The sequence below is a fragment of the Mytilus edulis genome, chromosome 9, assembly GCF_963676685.1.
Source record: "Mytilus edulis chromosome 9, xbMytEdul2.2, whole genome shotgun sequence".
In the NCBI taxonomy this organism is placed as follows: Eukaryota; Metazoa; Mollusca; class Bivalvia; order Mytilida; family Mytilidae; genus Mytilus; species Mytilus edulis.
In genome coordinates this window covers 84,362,484-84,387,434 of record NC_092352.1, presented here as the reverse complement: position 1 = coordinate 84,387,434, position 24,951 = coordinate 84,362,484, and the positions used below count along the sequence as shown (strand labels likewise).

The 24,951-nt window shown below is 31.6% G+C and overlaps 3 protein-coding genes across 4 annotated transcripts in view; 2 read left to right on the top strand and 1 right to left on the bottom strand.

The window, feature by feature from the left end:
* Positions 1–337: 337 nt before the first annotated feature.
* LOC139489214 (protein phosphatase 1 regulatory subunit 7-like) lies at positions 338–15,370 on the top strand. Its single transcript, XM_071275423.1, has 14 exons — positions 338–553; positions 3,572–4,004; positions 4,552–4,641; positions 4,939–5,010; positions 5,319–5,377; positions 5,821–5,873; positions 6,319–6,461; positions 7,094–7,305; positions 8,028–8,151; positions 10,004–10,141; positions 10,888–10,951; positions 12,062–12,143; positions 13,705–13,815; positions 14,794–15,370. The coding sequence occupies exons 1-14, from the start codon at positions 438–440 to the stop codon at positions 14,855–14,857; spliced, it is 1,761 nt and encodes a 586-aa protein (XP_071131524.1). The 5' UTR covers positions 338–437; the 3' UTR covers positions 14,858–15,370.
* A 1,915-nt stretch (positions 15,371–17,285) lies between these two features.
* LOC139489217 (endonuclease III-like protein 1) lies at positions 17,286–24,791 on the bottom strand. Its single transcript, XM_071275427.1, has 4 exons — positions 24,123–24,791; positions 23,363–23,533; positions 21,464–21,729; positions 17,286–17,509 (listed from the first exon to the last, which is right to left on the bottom strand). The coding sequence occupies exons 1-4, from the start codon at positions 24,453–24,455 to the stop codon at positions 17,323–17,325; spliced, it is 957 nt and encodes a 318-aa protein (XP_071131528.1). The 5' UTR covers positions 24,456–24,791; the 3' UTR covers positions 17,286–17,322.
* Positions 24,769–24,951, top strand: part of LOC139489216 (phosphoribosyl pyrophosphate synthase-associated protein 1-like) — a 23,866-nt gene continuing 23,683 nt past the window's right edge. For both annotated transcript variants that reach the window (XR_011656164.1, XM_071275425.1), the window contains exon 1: positions 24,769–24,912. Coding sequence is in view for 1 of the 2 variants with exons in the window: in XM_071275425.1 (XP_071131526.1) it covers positions 24,827–24,912 (86 nt within the window). In the remaining variant the exon portion in view is untranslated. The remainder of the gene's footprint in view (positions 24,913–24,951) is intronic.

The window sequence follows — 24,951 nt, the reverse complement described above, 5'->3', positions numbered from 1 at the left end:
GGTTGATCGAGCGTCTATAAACAACACAATAACGTCAATTTCTATTCCAAGCTGCTTCCGTAAAGACTGTTAACAATTCTATTTTATTTCAAAATGTTAGCTGAGACGTTAATTATTTGTTATAGTCGGTGCAGATATTATTTTTTTAAAACCTTGTCTTTATACTGAAAATAAGGCAGACTTAACTTATACTTGATAATGAATAAAATACATAAAATATTGTAGTTTAGTTATCAGATTAAAAATGATTATCGTTATAATGAATCAATAGTTTTTGGTCGTTTGGAGCGTATCATGTAGACGGAAAACTGAACGTTTCCATACCGCTACCGGTGAAGAAATTAAAATACAAAATTCCAAAAATGGCTGCCATCATTAGAAACCAATGTAAACATTTTTTCCAAAACCCCGTACCTTTTAGCGAAAAATGAATAATAATGGATGGAAAAGTAAAGACAAGAGGCACTACATCCGTACCAAGTTCTGTAGGTCGGCAGATTGGGGTTCTACCTGTTGGAAATCCACCCGTTCGTCCTAGAAAACCTAAATCGAGGTGTGTTATGAACATGAATAATAAATAATCTTTATAAGTTTATCTAAAGTGGATTAGGATAATGAATAAAAACATATGTATATATTAAACAAACACGACAATGATGTAACGGAGAGGGTCGGTGACGACACCTCCCGGGACGTGTAGTGGCCAGTACTTCGTCCCTATTCGACCATCGGGATACCTGATATCAGATTATGGCTGAACAACAAACAATTAATAAAATGAAACTATATTTTATTCACAAATGTACAGTAATTGCATGAATATTAAACAAAGTCGGAAATAAACAGGAGTCAGAAAACTTTCTAAAATGGAGTTCAAAAATAAAGTAATTTCAAATGTAAAATGAAAAATAGAGTGTTCCCAGAGTTAGTCTTAAAAGTAAAGTAAAGTAAATTGGCTTCGCGTTGTGTTTTAAAGTAGTAAAATTGCACCAAAACAGGGTGACTAACTCTGGCGAACTGCACCGAAGTGGTGGCTAACTCTGAACTCGGGTGGGCTGATGAGTCCGGCGAGTATTTGGAGGCCTGTGCAAGGCCGACTCCGACTGAATATCAAATGATATCCTAAACTTGTCATTAATCAGAAGAACTTGAACATAAAAGGTACTGAAGAAAAGTTAAATAAATGAATATTCTTAAAACATTATAAAAACATCAAAAGTTAAATACTAAAACAGTTAAATCAACATCCTTTACTTTTATCCTACTATATTTAAACCAAATCAAACCTAAAAGAAACATTTAAATACTAAATAATTAATCTGTCCAAATTAAGGGGAATTAACCTAGGCACATCAAGGCACATCTATTACAATGATAATGTCTATGAGAAACCATTCGTTAAAGATAAAAAGCCAAAGCTGAAAGAAATAACATGTGCCAGACAATTTTATTTTTTTGTTACTTTGTGAGATGCGGTACACCTTATCACTATTTGGAAATTTGTCCCGGTTCACCCAACAATCTGTCCCGCTAGAACTATTGGTACTTCAATCACTTTTTGTGGCATCAGATATTTTGTACTAGGCCAAAAAAAATAATATGTGTGTTTCATATTACATCTTTAAAACAAATAGGGTAGGAATGTTTTGTTAGTGATTGTTACAAATGTATTTTACCATTTTTTTTTACATTGAGTCTATGGGAGGGACATTAAGACAGGCTATTTTTGAGCCCAAAATAGGGAGGGTATGGTAATTATTACTGATAGGAAACACACATTTATTTATTTGGCCTTATGACATTTAAATTTTCTTGGAAACCTTTTTGATGTCCAGCAATGGCGTACAAATAGCTATAAGGTGCAGTGGTCTCGTAAGCCCAAAATAGAAGGGCGCCGCGCCCTGTGTGCCCTCAGCCGCGCCTTTCTGCCCTGACGCTGTTTTCCAAAAAACCCTTGTGCCGTTTTGGTAAAATTGCCTTTTGTTTCATCGATTTCTTATCAGAAGTTAAATTACATATATGATACCTGGCGATTGCCCTCAGGTAACGAGGTTAATCATATCATTCAAAGGTGTTAATTACTAGATAATTTAATTAAGACAATGTACCTTTTTGTCATAAATTTGATGAATGTGTCAGTTTTTCCATCTCCAAGTCACAATGGAAGAGTGTATGAATGAAGACTTTAATGAATTTAGAACTGAATTGAAGTAATCAAAATAAAAATAAGCCTTCACAGAAACGACGCTGATCTCAACTTGTGAGCGACAAGCAGACGTAAACATATTGGAAATTAATTTTGGAGTTACTTCCCCTGAAAAAGCTTATTACAAATTTTTGCTCCTAAAATCATGAAAATATTATCTAGCACTAAAAATAGGAAAAAATAACCAATTGAATACAAAATTATATAAGAATGTTACCTTAAGGATATTAACTGTCTTTGAACATACAAAAAAAATATATTGCAATTTATGTTTGATAATCATACTTTTGACAATCCATGTTTTATACATTCTCAAGAAAGAAATATGAATGAAATTTGTTTGATTGGTGTCAAGCTATCAACTTACATAAATGGTAGTGTGCAGTTAAAACTCTCATTACAAATCAAGTGGATGAAGCTACACCAGATAATATAGTCCTAAACACAAACAATGAAAACAGGTTTTGAGGCCAAGCTTTAGATGAACATTTTGAAATACAACTACTCTGTCATGTACATGTATGGTAAACTATGAGATTTTTAGTTTATGTTCTTTTTTTTTGGAAGGAGAGGGGGTGGGGGAGAATAGTAAGTTTATTTTGCCTTTTTTGGTTAATAGTATGAATGTGTATTGCCATGTTGTATGAACATGTAGTATGGATGACTTTTCTTATGCAAATTTTATAGAATAAATAATCAAAACAACAACTTATGCATATTTATTAACAATATACAGTAAAAAAATATGTGAAATTGTGATACACGCAGGGAAGTAGACAAACAAACTGAGCAGTGCCTTCTCCTATCATAAAAAAGTGCCCTGCCCTCCATTGGCACTCTGCCCCTTTTGAATTCTAGTTGGAGCACTGAGGTGTATTTACTGCTGAGTTAAAGAAAAGATTCCTGAGTTCATTTCATTACACAGAGGCAAGAGACAATTTCATTTTTCTATAAAAACATGCCCTGTGGTTGTATTTGGAGCCCAACTAAACAAAAAGTAGGGTTAGTGAGGATTTCTAGCCTGGGTATATGTTGTTAAGAGTCATGATGTTAAGATGACTCTTGAAGTGATTTAAAAAGCATCAGTTGGTACTGACATGATTTATAACAAATCTTTCTAAAATTGTCCATTGATAAATTTTTGAAATGTTTAGAAACTAAGGATTTAAAATATTCAGCTTTAAGCTTTCCTGATGAAGGTTAACCAAGAAAATCATTTCAACACATGACATTATAATATTGTGCTGTTTTAATTTTTGGAAACAACAGTCCTCAATTTAGACTTTTAAGATTTTTACAATCATAAATGATTAAAACATTGAAACAGTTCTTAAGTTTAAAGTATTTATATTTAATGGTTTTCAGCAATTCCTTTACACTCCCTATCGCTGATAGTGGAAGAACAAAAATAAGCCCTCCAAGTCCTCACAGTTCAAGAAGTCAGAGACTAAGTTATAGAGGACCAATTACTCAGGATGCTGCTTACAGTCAGGGTTTACAAGAAAATGATATCAAATTTGTCAATGTTCCAAACAGAAAAGTTAGTGCACAAAGACTACCACCTTCCAGTTTGGTACAAAAAGCCAGGCGTCCTCCGCTGAATTCAATTGAAACTGATCTTGACTATGTAGTAGACATCCCAAACAGAAAATTAAGTGGCAGTAAACGTCCCTCGTCTGGATCCGCCAAAAGACGCAGTCGTCCTTCATCAGGCAATCAACAGACAGATGCACCGAAAGAACTTGATGATGATGATGAAATATCTCATAAGTTTAAGACTATATCTGAGCAAGAAATTGTAAGTGATTGCGTAACACATTAAGTGATATATACTAATATTTTATTGAGATAAGTTGTAACCGGTAAAGTGCACTTCAAAATGATGAAAAGAAATTTCAATATTTGTATATTTTTATTAGAATAGACATATGCACTGTCACAGAAATTATACATTTATAATTAATTAAATTAACATTGCATTTGTTTCAGTATTTTTACCTTTTAATATTATATGATTAACAATTGTACATACACCCAATTTCAGGAAAGTTACATTTGTAAACTTTACATTTGGGTTTCAAAATGGTCATCTTGTTTATAAATTCTGGCATACAGTCAGTGGACAAGAATGAAACTTGAAGCATTACTGAACTTTCTTGTACCATTATATATTTTGTAGGTAAATTCATTAATTTACTTCATGTCTTAGCTCTTGTTATAAACACAGTATTTAGTATGACAATCTTTAGACAAACTCTTTAAAAAAAATAGACATTTTACAAAATTGTATTTCAAAATATCTGCTTCAGTTTGCATCTGCAATTTATTGATTTGAAATTTTGTAGCTGGAAGCCAACCATGAGAGAGATCCAGAGAAGATTTATGAGATCAACTTGTATGCTGCTGACCTGACAAAGATCAACAATTTACAAAGAGTAAGGGTACACACTCTTCTTGAGTAAACTTTCTTTAACCTTATGATGACATTCTGTTTTAATTCATTGTGAAATAAATTCAAATAATTTAAATGGATGGAGGTGACACATTTAAATTAGTTTATATGTAAGTTTTTTTTTTAGTTAATCACAGTTTAATTGATAAATTGAAAAATGAATATTATTAATGTACTTATTCTTGAAAAGGTTGAAAATCTTGAAACTTTATATTAATATGTTTATATTATTTAAACTAATTATTTATATAATAAATTATTCTTATTCTTTACTTTTCAGTTCAAGAAATTGAGAGTGCTTGATTTATCCTGTAATCATATTAACAGAATTGAAAACCTAAGTGAAAATGTGGTAAGATGTGGAAATTAGTCTTTCAGGGATTTGTTTACCCCCCCCCCCCCTCCCCCTGTCAACTGGTTGGGTTCTAATACTTCAATGGAGTGGACATGTTATTGCAATATTTATTTATTTAGATAAGAACTTAAACAATGATTGTCTTTGCATAATTAAGTCTTTTAAAAATATAAGTATATACCATTTACAGATTATACGTTGAGTATCTGGTTGTTTTGCTTCTTTTTTCTTCATGTAAGTGCTAATTCAGGGCATCAGAATTATACAATGTGTGATATATAGATAGAAAGTGTTTTTTTTTATAGGATATCAGAGAGCTGAAAATGTATGGAAATAGGATACACCAGTTGGAAAATCTATATAGGTTTGTATTCAAAATAACATCCTACCCCATTGTAGTTTAATATTGTCAGAAAATGTGTGAAATGAATTATTTCAGTGAATTTATACAAAATTTCAAAATGCCAGAATATTGGGCATTTGTACATTAGACAAAATTAATTGAATAACAATATAATAAAGCAACAGTTGTTTATTATTTCTGTTCTTCTTGTTGATTTTCAGAATAAAAAATTCTAAATATCCAAATTTATTCTTAAAATTGTAATTACCTCCCTTTATGATGATAAATGAATTCGAACATGAAGATTAACGACGGCAAACTAACAGTTGCTGAAAAGTTTTGGACAGTGAATTTGAGTGCTCATAGCTTTTTAGAAGATCAAGTATTTTAACGAATGGATAACAACTTTCATATGACTGAATGAAAGATTAATCTATGTACTAGTTTTGTTTCATCTTTTACAGCTTGAAAGAGTTGAGCAATTTACAGTTACAACACAATAAAATTAAAACTATAGGTGAGAATAACTTCAGTTTTGATAAGCAAAACTTTCACAGAATCTAACATACATAGTTTTCTCGTTTGAATTGTTTTACATTATCTTATCGGGGCCTTTTATAGCTCACTATGCGGTATGGGCTTTGGTCATTGTTGAAGGCCGTACGGTGACCTATAGTTGTTAATGTCTGTATCATTTTGGTCTTTTGTGGATAGTTGTCTCATTGGCAATCAAACCACATCTTTTTTATATATTTTCTTTTTGGTTATTATAAATTTTATTAATTCATCTGAATCATTTTTAACAATTAAGAATGTTAAGAGGATTTGGTGTTTGACCTATAAACAAGTTGTAACAAATATCTCTTTACATTTTGAATTGACAAAATTTCAAATTAACCTGCAAAGTCATTATGTTAACTTCTTTTTAAGAAAAGAATTAAAGAATATTTGAACTTCTGTAGGAAAAAGTTTGAGCCAGTGTACAAAGATAAGGACATTGAACCTGAGTTCTAATCACCTGATGAGGATAGAATCTCCTGAACTGTCATGTTGTTCACATCTCACTGTCCTTGACCTTAGTAGTAATATGTTAGATAATTTTTCTGTAAGTATTAATTAATGTAAGGAATACTGTCTGAACACACCATACAGACTGAAGATTTTATAATACTATGTATATATAAAAGTGGTTTAGTTCCTTGAATTCAAGTAACATAATAAAATCATTCAACAGAGTCCAAATATAGCATATTGATGTAGATAAAGGTCACTTTCCGGTCTTCAACTATGACCAAAAACCAATACTGTATTGTCAGCTATAAAAAAGTTTACTCAACAAAATGTGGAACAATTCAAACAAAACAAAAAACAATCACTGATTTATTACAGAACAGTAAAAAAAATATGACAGACAGCCACCACCAAGAAACACTGAATTACAGAGTTCTTTCTTTTGAATGTGACTATTTTAAAATGTTTGCAAGCTCTCAACCCTCTCCAAACACAAGATAGGGATGTAACAGCACAATATAAAAACAAACTAAAAATCAGCCTAAAATGGCTTCACTCATCAAATCTGCACAAAAAACAACTAAATTCAAGACACAATTTCAATCTTAGAGATTTAAAGATGACCGAAAGCTAGATCAATGCCAATAGCACAACTTATAGATAAATCATGTTCTACAAGACTAACTGGTCAGTTTTAATATTATTTCAATGCTTTTTCACTTGCAGTTTGTAAACTACTTACCAAATTTAGAAGAACTAAATGCCAGTAATAATCGTTTACGGACTGTGGATTTTAATCGGTGTAAAAAATTACAAGATATAGACTTGTCAGGAAATGATTTAAAAGATATAAACGGACTTAAAGGAATGGGGAATTTACAGATACTTAATGTTTCTAATAATAGAATCACAACAATTAAACCAGTTGGAAAGCTCAAGTAAGTTTTTTAAATGGACAACACAAACATTCATAAAAGGTTACTGGTATTTTTACCTTGTCACTAATTGGATTTACTTCCTTCAATTGAAGATGATGGGTGGCTGTTTAATGTCCAGAGGCAAATTAAATGCATATTTGATTGATTGATAGATAATTTGTATCTTAAAATACAATGACAAAATATTTCATGCAAATTTAACTTAAGTTAAATTGTATGATTAAAATGTGCTACCTGTGCTTTGTCGAAATATATGTTGAGTAGGAGAAGAGTGGATAATTACAACTGTCATCGGAATTTAAGGTCATATTGGAATAGAAGATTAGAATTTTAGCCTTTCAACGAATCAACATGTCACTTAATTCGTTTTAAGGAATCTGTCTGAAGAGTTGATGCAGCAGAGGATTCAACTGTGGAGGGATGGGAGTGTTTCCCCTGGGTCATGACATCGCACTACTTGTCATTGAAAATATATACAATTTGAAATTTTGAGCTGTTGTAAACTAAACTTCACCATATTCACCTGAACAATTACTACAATTTTGAAAAAGCACAAAAGGGTACTCTTGAAAAAATATATGATACATTATCATAATAAAAAAAACAAGAAGTTGCGGAAAACAAGGCAAGGATAAGTTGCATTAAATATTTATCCAATTGCGGTTTATAGTACTATAAACACTTTTAATACTCTGGTTTCACCAATGTTTTACAATTTTCAGGTTATTAACAGAGTTATATGCTGCAGACAACCACATATCAGAATTATCTTATATACCAACGTCTTTTCCCGTGTTGGAAATTTTAAATATTAGCAGAAATAATATTGCTTCGTTTGAAGAAGTGGTGAGTACTCTTCTACTTTTAAAATTGTGATAATTATTGCAGATATTACTGTATGAATTCTAACCAATGTAATAAAAATTAGTTATCTGCACATTGAAGCACATGCCACACGAAACTGAGCAGCAAGTATTTAGAACTAATGTTAATTAGATTGCGGTTTTAAAAGTAGGACATTATCATTACATAACACATAATGTGTTTATCATTCAGAAGAATTGCTTTATAACAATATGGTTATTACTTTGTTAAAATAAAGTATATTTTGTACTAGACCAATACAATAAGCAGGATTTTAAACATTCTATATAAAAATAGAAGATGTGGTATGATTGCAAATGAGACAACTCTCCACAAGATACCAAAATGACGCAGAAATTAACATCTATAGTTCACCGTACGGCCTTCAACAATAAGTAAAGCCCATACTACATAGTAGGCTATAAAAGGCCCCAAAATGACAATGTAAAAAATTCAAAGAGAAAACAAAGGGCCTAATTTATGTTTAAAAAATGAACAAAAGACAAATAAGTAACACATAAACAAACGACAACCACTGAATTACAGGCTCCTGACTTGGGACAGGCACATACATAGAGAATGTGGCGGGGTGAAACATGTTAGCGGGATCCCAAACACTCCCCTAACCTGGGACAGTGGTATAACAGTACAACATAAGAACGAATTATAAAAATCAGTTGAAAACAATTTAACTCAACAGATAGATAAAAATACAAGTGGACGTGGTTGGGTACTTGTACATCCCAACAACAAAAAACCACTAGGTATATTTCTGACAGTACTTAATTGACAGCTAGTTCGAAGCCTCTAATAAATAATAAAAAAATCATGCAACTGAGTTCACTGGTAAAAGTGAGTAAGAAGATATGTCACTCTACACAAACTCAATTTTTGAAACTAGTCCAAGCAGCCTTTACTTTGCACCTAAATACTGAGTGTGATTAGGGGAGACGCAGCTAATAACACGGTTAATGACTTAAGTTTTATCTTGTATAAAGGATAGAATCCATAAGCTCTTATGCTACCGGAGAACAGAATAGCAAGAAAGAGTATATTTAATTACTGTGGATTGTTTATTTACTTTGGTACCAATTTTTGTGGATTGAGGAAAATTTACATTATTCGAGGATATTTGAGTACAAGGTTTCGGCAAAGTCTGCATATATTCCTTAAAGAAATTTATAATTCGTTGAGCATTTAAATTTGTGGTTCCCCTGAAATCCATGAAAATTGGTTTCCTACAAATATTAACGAATCCACAGTATTCAAGTCAAACAATCTCATTAGAAGTCATCTTGTCATTCCCAGATTGAAGTATACTTGACAGCAAGTTTAGTTATACCTCTGTTTATTACATTGATATCAATGTTAGAATGAAATTCAAAACAGTGTGGCTGTGGCCATTGATTGACACATTAAATTCATCCATTGACTGGGACAATTTAGGTGAACGTTTGTATGTAACGACACAGCTCACTATGTACTTTTTAAAGACACTTAAACTATGGGGTCACCAAAGGTTCTCGACACCTTAATAAAGTAATTCGAAAAATTAATCAGAAATAACACGATGTTTTGATTTATATCAGTTATATAAATCAAAACATAAAGGTTATTTCTGAATAATTTTTCGAATTATTTTATAATTAAAGGCGTTAAGAAACATTTGGTGACCCCACAGTTTAAATGTCTATCGTAGGTACGTCGTGAACAGTGGTCGTTACAGACAAACGTTCACGTAAATTGTCCCAGTCAATGGATGAATTTAATGTGTCAATCAATGGCCACAGCCACACTGTTTTGAATTTCATTCTATTTATATTCTTTATTTCAGTGCTCCTTGAACAGTTTAGAAGAATTATCAGAATTATTTATATCTGGAAATCCCTTCTCTAATGATGAGGATGGCATTCATATATCATATATGTCAGATATTCAGGCAGAATTTTCTAATCTAGATATTCTGGATGGGGTAGGTTATGAATTTTGTTGGTTATAGATTATCGTTGATCATCACAACAAGTATGATTCTCGCTTGAGCCTGTACGGCAAAATTGAGAAATGCAACTGAGTTGAAGTTACCAATGATAATATGTTTATGGCTATTTTACACATGATGACATTATCAATTTATTGACAACAACATGAGCACCCTTAATTTCTAGCGATAACTCTTCAATTCACTCTAATGTGCTGAGAAAGGAAATTATCAGTCCATAAGATCAAAGGAAAATTTCGTAAAATAGCAATAATAAATCATATTTCTTTTAAAACAGATTGTTTTATTGTAACAATGAAACATAACATAATTTGAGTTTTACAAATATTGTTTCATCTTGCTGCATTGTTATAGTATGTCACCATGGAGTATAAAAACAAATGCTCTTAATATACATGGTGAATTATGGGATTTATTTTTTAAGAATCTATGATTGTTAAGTTAATCAAGTCTTGCAAATAAGATATGTATTTTTATTTCATTAGCACCTAGAAATAAAAAGTATTAAAATAGTTGGGTAAATGAACCTACTTGAAAAGTAAAATTCTGTAAGTAAGAAAAATATTAACCTCTAGCTAACCTAGTAGAATGGAGAGAGTAATCTTTTGTCACCAATAGGCATTAATTTGTCACTGTAAGAAATATAATATGTTAATATTTTGTGTGTTTACTGTTGATATTTTGCTGCTGATTTTTTACATGATTGCCATTATTTTTAGGCCCATCTGAAAAGAGCTGCTCATAGAGGTGCTCCATTAATGAGACCAATGACTGCTTCAACAAGTAAGTTTTAACTATACCTCACATCTCGAGTTATCTGTATATAACACAATAAATTGGTAAAACAGGGACATGGTCTGAATGTATACAAGACAACAATAAGCTGATTGAAATACAGATCCTTTGTCTGACTGAGACACCATGTCATGTACACCAAAGATCTGACAAGACTGTTTTACTTTCTATTCTGGTAACTATCACACCAGCTAAAGAAATATCAGCCTTCATATTGTTATTGGTGTGTATCATTATGACAAGTCATATGATCCTAAAGATCTTTGAAACAGAATGTAGAACAGAGTTGTGTCAGATTCTTGTAAGTGAAGCATGGACACAGGTCTGTATTTTAAACAGATTGTTCCCTCATGAAATAGGAATGATGTACTGGGATTTCACTCTCTCTCGTTACTTCTCTGTGTTGATTGGGATATTATTTCATGTACAAGTACTCACAACAAGTATGGCATTTGTGTAACTACTAACCATTTACATCAATTCATAATAAAATCTTTGAAATATACCGGTACTCAGTTAAAAAGAGTTATAAAAAGTACAGGCTGTGAGAAAGTGCTCAATCTAATAAAACTTCATTATTGAGACTCTCATTCAACTGCATGCAGTCAATAGTTCAAGCAGCACATATTCTAGAGTCAACTAAACTTATTAAAAACCAATCTCTCATCACTCCCGTTTTCTGATATGTCGCGTGGGAGATCTAACAAAACCCGCTTTGAGGTTACATGTGAGTGACCTCGTAGGTGTGTCTTTTTCGACCAATGAAAATGAGTCTTCCACGATCTTGAAAGTTTATCGTGAGGTAAAGGGATGTAATTCATTTTGTTTACAACGAAATCGTCAGTCCAAATAATTCATAAACTTTTTTGATTGGCTTATTAATAGGTCGTCAACTCATTTGCATATCATTATAAATTCATAACTTCCAGTTCACTCACATGTGACCTTGTTAGATTTCCCACGGGACATATCAGATAACGGGAGCAATGAGAGATCGGTTTTTAATTAGATTTACAAATAGCTATAAAAAGTATTGTAAAATTCATTGTCTTTATGGGTGTTTTTTGTTTTTTTTAACTTGAAATGTTTCTTTTACAGTAATAACAGTAAGACAGGTTGAAACACAGATGAAACAAATGGACAGTGATATGAAATCTATAGAAAATGATTTTATGGAAAGGTAAAAGGGACACAAATATCCATCAGCACTTTTTTCAATATACATCAAGGTTCACTTTAGGCCAACTTTTTCATAAAATATAAAAATAATGAATTCATTATTATTTGTGGGTTTTGTGAGTACAGGTGAACCACAAATTTAAATATTCAATGGAAACAAATTTCTATAAAATTGTATCCAGACTTTGGCAGAACCACAAAATCAAATATCTACGCAAATTCAAGATTTCAGCAATCCACAAAAATTGGTACCAAACGAAAATAAAAGAATTGACAGTAGACATAATTTAGTTCTTAAAAATAGTACTTCCAAAAGCCTTACCACTAAGTTATCTCTTTAATAGAGTACATTCTAAGGGGGGTCTCATTGGGGTCTAAGTTATCTCTTTAATAGAGTACATTCTAAAGTGGGTCTCATTGGGGTCTAAGCGTGACGCAGGATTGACAATATTTTTAAGCGTGACTCGTGAAAGTCAAATTATTGTGCCGTGAAAACGGGAAATGAAGTCTAGCGGATCACATGAAATTACAAAAATATGAGACGTACAAAGTGTTAGCAGGAAATAAGAATTTGACAAAACTGTAAGCAGGATTCAGGATAGGACCCCCACCCCCACCCCCCTCTAAGCCTCAAAGTCAGCACATTATTGGTGTATTGTCAAAAAAACAATGCTTGTGTGCCTTTTTGGACTAGAAAGTTTGATGAAACCTTTGGCCAACACCTAGGAACGACTATGTTTTATAGCCAAAAGTTGCCAATAATGACATTGAATCACTAGGCCTATAGACACAAACACTTTCTGGATCTTGTCCTTTTTAATGTAATACTGTGGATTCATTAATATTCGTTGGATACCAATTTTCGTGGATTTCGTGGGTACAGGGGAACCACGAATTTAAATATACAACGAATTACAAATTTTCTAAAGGAATGTATGCAGACTTTGCCAAAACCACGAAATTAAATATCCACGAATGTGCAAGTTTTCCTCAAACCACGAAAATTGGTACCCACGAAAATAAATGAATCCACAGTATGTAAAAAAAAGTTATTTTGTATTAATTGTTATGTCGCAACTATTTGTATGTGAAATTTTTAGTAATGAAACCTTTCCCTTTTACACATTACAACTTGCATTGTCAATTTTACACACCTTTTACACATTACAGCTTGCATTGTCAATTTTACACATTACAACTTGCATTGTCAATTTTACACACTATTTTAACAGTTTGACTACGATATGGAGAAACATTCATATAGCAATGACAATTTTCCACTTGTATGCCAGTATGATGTGTCAGTGAATCTTAGATAAACACAAATACCTTTTATTTTAATATTGAAATAAAAAATTAAGAATGTACAGATGATTTTGCTCGCAGAAATAAAAAGCAGAAATCACTGTACCATTAACTTGTTGTAATCACCATATTTAATTAAGGAAAAATAAAGAAATTGTCTTTGAAAATTCTAAACTGACAATAACTAACAGAAATATGCTAAAAGACACTGATTACAATTGTCATCCATCAATAATAAATCAATTGTTTTATTTCAGAATGGAACAGCTGAAGTCCACATTAGACAAATTACCATCACAACCTTCAGATTCTAGCAGATCACCAAAAAACAATGTATCACAGTCTATTCACTTTACTAAAACATCAAGGTATTATATTTAGTCCAGTCAGCCATAGTAGTGGGCACTATGTTTTCTGATAGTTAGGTGTCTGGTCAATATCAGGTTAATTTTGTTGTAATAAATTTTGGGGTTGCATTAACATCAAAGGTAGTACATATTTATAATTGCATTTTGAATGCAACTCTTCAATGACCCTGATTTGAAGGTTTACTGACCTTTGAAAATGTTTAATATATTTACTATATAGATATAAGAGGTGTGGTATAAGTGCCAATGAGACAACTCTCCATTCAAATCACAAAAGTAAACTATTATAGGTCAAAAGTACGGTCTTAAATAACACAGAGCCTTGGCTCACACTGAATAGAAAGCTATAAAGGGCCCCAACATACGCAAAGTAGAAGCTTTGTCCTATATTTTGCAGCTGATTAAATATAAAGAAATGTGATAGTCAAAGGCATTGTGACCTATGAACACTTTGTTGTTAAAACAATTTTTACATTATTTGGTTCTGTTATGACAAATGTAAAAAAAAAAATTAAAAACATCCAAGGTGCTCATGGGTTTTAATTAAAGGCTGAATTCCCCATTTAGAATGACATATAAAAAGTTAATTGTTTCTAAAGATGACTTCATTGTAAAAAGTAATGCAGTCAAATGAGGACTGTTACTGTAGTTAGGATTAAAATCATTTGATTGATTGATTGTTAGGAGTGTAATATCCAGTGGAAAATATTTCATGTAAGTTTATTTTGGGAATGAATGAACAAAAAGTAGATTCTTTAAAAGGGGCTGACAGAGATGAAGGACTAGAATTTGGATTGCCAAATTAAAAGAAAATGAAGGTGAATTGGATAGGGACAGAAATTTAGTCCTACCTAAAAAAAATCTACATACAGACCCCTCATGCTTGCAATATGAAAAAAATATTCTCAATAAAATCCTCGTTGCATATAACTTTTGTTAATTGTTGAAAATCTAAATTAATCTATCTTTTTTTTCCAGTCATTCCAGAATCAGAGATGCTTTAAAATTTGCTGCTGAAGGCCTTGATAGTACAGAAAACTGACCGCAGTTTTATTGCTAGTGTTTCAGTTTAGCTAGTGCAGGTGTTAAACAATTAAATAAAGAGTGATTATAACTCTTACCAAAAGAACTGCCACCGCTTTTATTTGGTTCACTCAGGGGGTTTCAGCATAGATTTCATGTACAAGGTTGTGATACAGATATACAAGTCAAGTGCTGTCATTTTCTATTACAACAGTGTAAAACATTATCATAGACTGAGTATAAAGTGTGTTATATATAGGACATGATATCTTCAAATATGATTTATATGATATTATCCAGTCCTGTCAGTTGCGTCTATTTTTAAAACTTCAATGATGTTTTTTGCCATTATAGTATTCTCAAATCCCAATTAATGCTGTTTTTATTTCAAGTTTGTTATGCAAAATACTTTAAATGTGTTAAGCTTCATGTAGTTCCATTTTTATGGACACACTGTTCCTGCCAAAGAATGGAAAATAAAACTGCCATATTTCTAGGATTTAAGTATTCAAATTATCAGATAGCTGCATTGGTCATTTTTACAGTATAATTTTTTTTATCAAGTTCAAGAGTTATTCCAATTATGCATGTTTAACTGGTTTACACTGGTACCTAACATGCTATTGTGCCTCAAGACATCAATGAAAGGAGACCAGAAACATTGTTTAAAAGAATACCTTCTAGTACAACCTTATATTTCAAAGATTTATTCAGTATTAAAATCATTGAACAAAAATCTAATGTTCAATGTTCTTATTTCTTAGGACTAGCTAGCTGCTGCTGTGATGCCAGACAATCTAATCAATATAAAATGTACCAATTCAAAACATTTTTTTACATAGACAGATGTTTCTTGGACTCATTATTATTTGTGGGGTTCCAATTTTGTGTGTAATTCATATATACAGGTGTACTGTGAATTTTATATGTGCAAAAGAATTACAGATTTTGGCAAAACCTTGAAGTCCAATATCACAAAAGAAAACCAATTTTAGTATAGTCCACCAAAAATTTGAACCCACGAAAATAGGTTAATCAACAGTTTTTAGAAAAAAAATATCACTATTAACTTGTATATTTGTCAAGGTGTTATACATCCGGCATATGAAATGAAGGAAACATGAAAGTGTTTTTAAAGTCCCTACATAGTATTTAACTGATATCTTGAAAGTTGAACTTCACCTTAATGATCGATAATTATTTGTACATTCTGATATTCAGAATATGAAATGTTTGCACATTTATTTATGTTAATTTGAAAAGTCCTTTGTAAATTCTTTTCTTCTCACTCATGTGTATTTATTAATTTATTTTTGACCACTAGATGTATATTTACTGTTACATTGTACTGTATTTGAAAGAATTATAAATTTTGAAAAAATATTTATACGAGTTAAGTTTATATTTGTAGTGTGGTAATATTATTCATATCCAAAGTATAATAATACCTAACAAACACATAAAAATTTGACGAAAGATCAAAGTTATAACTTAATGTAATGTTGACGTAAATGAAATGTTATATTGCTCCACTAGATGTGCTGGACAAGTAGTGCTTTTACAGTAATTTGAGAGTAACAAGTGATGTTATAATTCAATTTTTTTTTTTTTTTATGAACATGTATAATATACATGTAGCACATTTTAGTGGAATTCTAGAAAAGCCTGGTCATGTTTAGTAACATTTCTGTTTGATAGCTTTTGATACATGTATGACATGTTTGTGTTATTATTGTGTACTTTGTTGATTGTAAATGAACATTGCTGTATAATTTAAGAATAAATAACAGTTTTTAACATATTTCTTTTTCATTATACATTGCATTGTTGATTGTAAGAAATCATGATCAATTTTTAGTGCTTAATACTAAAGTTTTTTTTAACCCTTTCCTTCATAATGACGCTTTTTTACGCTACAAAATGTCGACATCAGACTTAAAAAAATTGTATCCAATATGAAAAGGATATTCATGAGAATATCTGATTGAATTTTATAGATGAAATATTTGTTTTCACAATGCATTAATACTTTAAACCTGATAATTTTTTTTTCATTGAAAAAATCTTATGCGAATCAAGTATGTGAAAAAAAAACCACCAACATCACTCTTTACTTTAGTCAGTAAATCATGAGTTATCTACCCTTTTCAATATATTTTATTATTCACAGAATGAAGAAATTTCTTGCTTTTGAAAATTTCCTCTTAATTTCTGATTAGTTATTACATTTATTATTTTGGTTTGTATAAAAACCGAATGACTAGATAAAGACAAACTGGTGCTAGCAGTGTTAGGAGAGTTTTTTTCTCCATGATGAAGGTTGTGACTTTGAGATGAAGACCAGCTATAAAAGAAATGTTCCTTTGCTTTTTGTGTTTTTTTTTTTTGCTATGCATATACTGATTTTGTGTCATGGATGAATACCCTTTCTTTTCTAACAAGTCTAAACATTTTTCAAATTTATTTACACATCAAATATACATTTCAAACAGGTTCCTCTTTTTTTATTTCCGTCTTTTGCAGTTTCTTAGGTGACTTCTTAGGAGATTTGTAACTTCTCCCATACGAACAAATTTGTTTATTTAGGCACAAGGAACACTTTGGATACACAGGAAGGCATGTTTGTTGTCCAAATCCAACTAACAAGTGATTTATCTCCGACCATAATTCTCTGTAAATAGATTCATTGGTAAGTTAATTTTTTATGACAGAAATACTACGCATCAGTAGAAAAAGTATTTGTGGCATGTCTATAGGTATTTAGTTTGGTAGTTTACAAGAAAACAAATGAATGAAAAGAACCCAATGATAATAATACATGTACATGTACAGCTTGATCGATGTTCGCTTAACATCCAGTTAGAAATATTTCGTGCATGATCATGTACAGTAAGAGCCTACCTGTGTAAAATAAATAACTGTCTAAAATATACCTATTACAATTATCATATTCTTGTTATGTTTGTTGTTATGTGTTAAACCTGTCAAATACAAAAAAAGTTCAGTCTGAAAGGGCTTTGGGTAAAGACAGTTTCCAAAGGATTTACCGGGGTAGTTAAGAAAATATACATAAAATAGTGAGTATATCATAAATTTTGTATATAATCAGAATCCTTGGTAGGAATTCCATAAACATGATAAAAGAATTCATATTGAATTGCATTCAAAAAGTTAAACTACATTCTCTAATGATTGTGGCCTGCCATCTATTTCCTTCATGAAGAGATACTTCTAGCATTTGTCTAGTACTGTGGATTAATTTAATTTCGTGGGTTCTAATGTTCTTGGATTGAAGAAATCTTACAAATTCAAGGATATCAATTTTGTGGTTTCGGCAAAGTTTACATACATTCGTTTAGAAAATTTGTGATTCTTTAAACATTTATATTTGTGGTTTGTCTGTACCTACGAAATCTTGAAAATTATTATCCCAAATATGAATGAATCAACAGTATCACATTAAAAGTAGTGTGATATGCAAAATATGCAAAAATTGTTTTTTTGTTTTTTTGTAAACTCACAAGAACACAAAATTTTTCAGAATTTTTCCAAAAATAAAGTAAAAAGTATTTGACAATGTGCAGCAACATGGACATTGAAAAAATATTACGCTGGAAATTTTTACACCGCTGCGCCTCAGGGTGTATGAATTTTCAACAACAGTGCAAAATTCTGTACACCCCTGATTACACCAAGATAACTAATAGTGTTTACATGGCTGGCCTTTACCACAATCTAATAAGAAAATACAACATTTACATTGGCTATTCATTATTTCAATGATGACTTTCAAAATCTGTAACATGCTACTTGTCCTCTGTGGCAATACATGTACGGGTATTTACGCTTTTGGTATGTAACTGAATTTTCTCTCAGAATGACTTTAGATCTGCTCAAAATAACCTACTACTGACATCATTTTTTTAAATTATGTCAAATTTTAAGTTATGGCAGACAAAGGATTAGGTCCGGTAAGGACCTATTTTGGCCTTAAATTTCAGGTTCATCTGACGAAAGATTTTGACCACTTTTTAAACACTTAAGTGTCTATTTTATTTGAATTAATTAGTTTATGTGAAAGATTTTAACAGATTTAGTCATTAAAAACGATCCGATTCAAGCTCAAATATGAAAAACCTACCTAATATGCCGAAAAATGTCACTTTTCAGATGGTCTTAGGTAAAAATGAAAGTGGCCGCATCCGTGTTCATCCTCAACCTTTATATATGTTATGTATTATCATAAAATACAACTTACATTTCAATATTAAGGATAAACACGAATTTGGCCACTTTCGTTTTACACGAAAACCGTCTAAAATTTAACTAAAATGCTAGAATTATGAGGATTTCAGTAATTTAGCATGACTTAATGGTGCTAGTACCGGATATATGTGCATTGTATTGTCAAAAACAGCCCATATTTATGTAGCAGAAGCATTCAACTGTCCAATAAATAAGTAAAGGTTTACATTTTAACAATTTTGTAAAACTGCTATATTTTGGGGCCAAAAAGGGGTCTTACTGAACCTGCTCCTTTGCATACAGGTGTAAATATGTCATTGATGCAGATTTGTGATTACTTCAATATAATTTATAAAACACTCATATATTTACTAAAATATTGTCATTCTCAAATTTGATTCAATTCTAAAGTGTGCATAAAGCTTGAATACATCTGGTGGTAATGTTGAAAGAGGACCTATAAGCATGATGACCAGTGGCGTAGCTTGCATGTATGCTCAGATGCTCAAGCATCCACATCATTTTGACAAAAAAAAAAAAAAAAAAATATATATATATATATATATATATATGCATAATTGCATATTTTGTGTCTGAATGTAAGGGTGAGGATATGTGAACATCGTGCAATCATTTCCAAAGCAGTATACATGGTCTTTCCTTTAAGATCATTTACAGTTTATGTAAACAAGATGGATAAATCGCAGAAAAGTGCTGTCAACTTTTTCGTAAAAAGTCTATGTCTTAGTGTGTCGTCGGCAACGGCAAGCGCAGAGGATGATAATACGTAGACCTGCAGACATGTTTGGTTTGAGATTGAACCAAGCGGAGCGATGACATAGCAACGTTACTAGTTAACAACGAACACATCATTGCCTGATATCGTTTCCTGTGACATTAAATACGACTAGTATTTATTATGGAGTGGGATCATTTCTGGGCTAATAAATACCCGTTTCAAACTTGGTTCAATATTAATTTCATTTTCGAAAAAAAGAGTTCAAAAGTCCCTGTAGTGCACATATTTATCTATTCTAATATACAAGGGCAGTTACTAAAAAATATGCATTTTCTTCCTTTTTTTTAATTTAATATCTTAAAAGAGAAATAAAAGCTTCAGGCCAAATGCAATGGTATCTATAATACTAAAATTAAGAGGTCCAATTTGTCAGCCGTCATCGGGTAAAACGACAAATCAAAGAATTCAACTCTATATATAACTAATATAGGACAATGGTGTAGATTAAAAATTACACCACTCCAGAACCTTTTGTTTTCAGCATAATTAATATTGCCAATAATTAACAAGTTCCGGGTCGAATCCGATACCTATACAAATAGTATATTCAACTATTACCTTATCTGTACGTTCCGCATTTGACAGGCGCACCATCAAACGGTGTATTTAGGATTTTGCTATATACACGGGTCATAATCAAAGGACTGACACTACTAAATTCAATCATTGTCAAATTGTTCCCTATTGTAGTTTTATTCAGCAATCAGCAAGACTTTCTAAGATAACTAATATAGGACAATGCTGTTGATTAAAAAATACTCCATTCCTGGATAGCCAGGACCTTTTGTTTTCCAAATAATTAATATTTCCAATAATTGATAAGTTCCAGGTCGATGGGTTCAAACAGAAAGATTTGAAAGCAGAGAAAACTGTGTATCTTATAATCGACATGACTTATCAGATGACAATACCAATTACTAAAATAAGGCTTAGGCATAGTTATATTCTTTAATTCAGTCACGGACCCGCGATACACGGGTTTGTACTTGTATCAATTATGATTTATATTTCAAAGGGGGCATAGTTGGTTAAATTATTTGATCAGGACTTATTTTCGCGAGTTTCAAAGACATTGCTGATGATATAAATTTCACAAAAATCTGGCAACACATGACGGACGCCCGGCATTTCTGTCCCCTGCAACGCGTTAAGACAAGTAATAAAAAAATCCCATGTGGAGGCTCAAATTCCGGGAAAGGGGGGTATCACTTTAGAGCCTATATTTCGAAGTTCCATATACAAAAGGGCCTTTGTAATGGGTCCATTTTGAGATTTCATATTTCAATTGGATATTAAACTTTAACATCACATACTACTGTATCTAATGAGGGTAGTTACGAGAAAACAACAAAATTCTGTTAGGAACTTATATATTGATGGGTATTTTAAAATTAAACAAAAATCTAGACATTGTCGGATTGTAAGGGGTGTACACATGTATACAGGAAAAACGTCTGAAAAAAAAAGTTCATAAAAGGTCCTAAATTTTTTTTCGCATCCACATCATTTTAACCCTGGCTACGCCACTGATGACCTCAGCCAAAAGACTATAGATGATGTTGTGTAGGCTTAAACAATTACCTTGGCAACCAATCCTCCAAGCTTTTTCTTGTATCTTCTGGTTGTTTTGTAGGTTTTTGATGCCATCCTAATCTGTTAGAGATCCTATGTACATGTGTATCCACTCCTATACCTTGTATTTCATTCCAGGCACATTTCATCACTAGATAGGCCATTTTTGGTCCAACTCCTGTTAGTTTACAGAGGTCTTCCACTGTTTTAGGGATATCACCATTGTACTGGTCTAACAGTGTTTGACTAGTCTTTTTGATGTACTCCACTTTTCTCTAAATAAAAAGGTAGATTAAATCATTTACCTGTTATATTTAGTAAATATCTGATTTACTAGTATCATACTTGACCAAGAGGAATATCAGTTATGTTGGTGTACGGTAAACAATATTTGTTATTATGAAAAATACAAGTATAATTATAAACACTTCATAATTAGGAAACAACCAACAATTGCTTAAATTAATCCGTCTCCTTGTTATGTTGTCTTATTATTAAGGATGGCAACAAGTACTCGAGTACTCGGGTACTCGCTCGGAAGGCAGAGTACTTGAGTATAGTTTTAGTACTTGGATACTCGTTTGCCTGTTATACATCTTGAGATATTTCTCTTCACATTCCCACTTACTTTAGTTCCGTTGAAATATCCTCTTCGTAATACTAAATAAAGTCAATTAACAACATAAATATGTTTATCCTGGCTACTATTTGTTATAGTGGTACAAGCAACTTTCTTCCTTTCCGAGGTAATGTTTCATGTGCACTACTTGTAACAAAAAATTGAAAGTCAAACCGTCTTTCGTCTGAAATTGCTGACCAGATCATATTTCAAAACAAGAACAAAATCAAAGTGACCTGCGGTGAACCCTACACAACTGATTAGAGAGGTTTTAACGGTGTTTGTACACGAATCAACACTTTCATTGATTAATAATTAACTCATCACAAGCCTAAACAGTTACCTTTGTTTGTTAATAAAGACTTTGTTAATCAAGACTTCTATGTAAACGTGATTGGTATGAGATGTACATTTAAATTAATTTTAATTAGTCTGTATTTGAAACTTAACTATAATTCTTTTATTTTACAATTTAAAGATAGGAGAAAGTACAAGAGCGACATTCAAACCCAAAAGTCGAAAATAAACAGACAACGCCATGGCAAAAAAAAAAAAAAATCAGACAAAAATAGGGCAATAAAACAAAGCACAGAAAAATTAAGACCGAGAAACACGAAAATGCACAAGAAGTTTGAAGTCCACTATTGTTGTTGACAAATTAATGGAGAAGTTGTATTATAAAAATTCCAACTCCTTAGGAACAGATAATACATATATTATCTACTTTGTCGGACTGTATATGGAAATATTTTGATTTACTTGGAATTTGGTTCATGAACACGTACACAAACAATAATTGCTTTTATAATAGGTTATTTGAAGAAACAGCGGTCAGTAATTCATTGTTTAAATGACACAACAAACAACGAAAGGTAATAACAAAAATACTACATCCCATCTAAAATCTAAACCTTTCAATAGACGTTTAAGATTCATTCGAGTACTCGAGTATCATGACCGAGTATCCGAGTATCAAATTCCAGATCTTTTGACATCCCTACTTATTATACAATTTGTATTTCATGCATAAAGAGCAAAATCATTACCATCAGTTCATGAGAACCTATTTTAATTCAGTTATCAGTTAGCCATTAAAGTCATTGATGAAAAATATAAAGATAAAATGTGTGTGTACCCACCACTAAGTGGTCAAGGCATAGTATGTTACCAAAGTCTGCTAATACTCTTTTGAAACCAAACTTAAGTCAAGACTTTTTACTTTATACTTGCAGAAATTGATAGGCTCTTTGTGTTTTATTATTAAGAGATACATAATTATTCTAGAATACCTTCCAAAACCCAACTGGATAAATCAGCTGACCAAGCTTTTGATCATCTGTTTTAAGAATGTTGTCAATAGTACATCCATGTTCCCGTAACCTTGACATAGCTGCTGATGTAACCTGGTCCCTGGTTTGACTGGACAACATCAATGACAACAATACTTGGTATCTGTACACCTTAAATCAAACATCAAGCAATTAAATATATATACACCTTAAATTAAACGGCAAACAAGCGATATTTGATCTATAAAATAAAATTAAAGAAAAAATTGTCATTCAGTGGTATTTGTATATCATGTATATCATGTATATATGAAGATCAATGAAAAATATATATCACTTAACATTATATACATGATATAGGTCATTTTTGAAGTTTTCAAATCATAGAAATAACTGATAATGATATCACTTGTTTAGGTAGTACCACTGATTACCAATATGTACTTCAAGGCTTGTTGGGTCCTTAATGTTTCTTCTGCACTAAATTTTGGTTAACACATGGTTAAATTTAATTTATTTGAGAATTCAATACCTAGTTTTTACATGTTTTAAGTTCATTCGATTCATGTTCAAATGTATTATTATATATCTATTGTATATACATGTAATCATGGTAATGAAACAGTGTGAAACAAAAACTCCAGTGCAAAATATTCATTATTAATATCATTGAATGACATTTTTATTTTTAAATGGGCTTGAGTGTGGTTAAGACAAATGAATTGCTTGTGATGTAACTGCACCAAAACAATTATCAAACCTCTGGTTTAGCTGTAACATCACTTATAACATCACATCCCATTGAATCAACTGGTGCATCTCTGTTTTTTCTCATTTCATGTATATTTTTTAACTGATCTCTCCAAGTAGATGGTTCCCATTTCCCTTTCTTGAATCCTCCTACATTATCATAACTGGTATCAGTCTCATATTTGATCTCTATTTTCTCTTTCTTAACTTTTCGTTTAACCGTTTTGATCGCACCATTTGACTCTTTGCTGCATTTTTGGAAGCTCGATCCAGTCCTTAAAAGTTGAGATCTAGTGACACTAGGTGAATGACTGAAATACTTTGATTCATGTGTGTCAGTCATTATAAAAAGGATTTTCCTTGTGGTCTGTAAAAGTTTGAGGTTTCTAACTGTCAACAGATTGCAGAGAAAGCGAAAATAAAAACTGCACGTGTTTATGTTTATTTACATAATAAAGAAAAATATCCCGCGGTTATTTCAGCTCTACTTCCGGTTCTTACTTTCACTTTGCGAATTGATCAAAACACACATTTTAGAGAATATTTCCCGAATGTATCTATGAAAATTAAAACTCCTCCATCAACTAAATAAAATGTGTGATTTGTTTGATTTATGATCACAGTATATTTTTCTGTTATTCTCTTTAGATTGTCAAGGTCATTCAGCGGAATCCAGTTTAGTCTAAGGGGAGATAATTACCAAACCAAGAAAACATGGCATCTTCAGGACCTGGTATAAAATGTCCAATGATGCTTCTAGCGGGCAATTCTCACCCAGAGCTTGTACAATTAATAGCAAAGTATGATATTTTAAAGAAGCTGCTTCTAATATATTTAGT

Bases quoted from the DNA above. Each gene is read 5' to 3' on its own strand.
- LOC139489214 (XM_071275423.1), top strand. From the start codon at position 438: ATGGATGGAAAAGTAAAGACAAGAGGCACTACATCCGTACCAAGTTCT. The intron at 5,378-5,820 runs GTTTGTATTCAA...CATCTTTTACAG, and splicing joins CAGTTGGAAAATCTATATAG to CTTGAAAGAGTTGAGCAATT. The intron at 10,952-12,061 runs GTAAGTTTTAAC...TTTCTTTTACAG, and splicing joins ACCAATGACTGCTTCAACAA to TAATAACAGTAAGACAGGTT.
- LOC139489217 (XM_071275427.1), bottom strand. From the start codon at position 24,455: ATGACTGACACACATGAATCAAAGTATTTCAGTCATTCACCTAGTGTC. The intron at 23,534-24,122 runs GTTTGATAATTG...GTTTGATTTAAG, and splicing joins ATGTTACAGCTAAACCAGAG to GTGTACAGATACCAAGTATT. The intron at 21,730-23,362 runs GTATTCTAGAAT...CTTTTTATTTAG, and splicing joins ATCCAGTTGGGTTTTGGAAG to AGAAAAGTGGAGTACATCAA.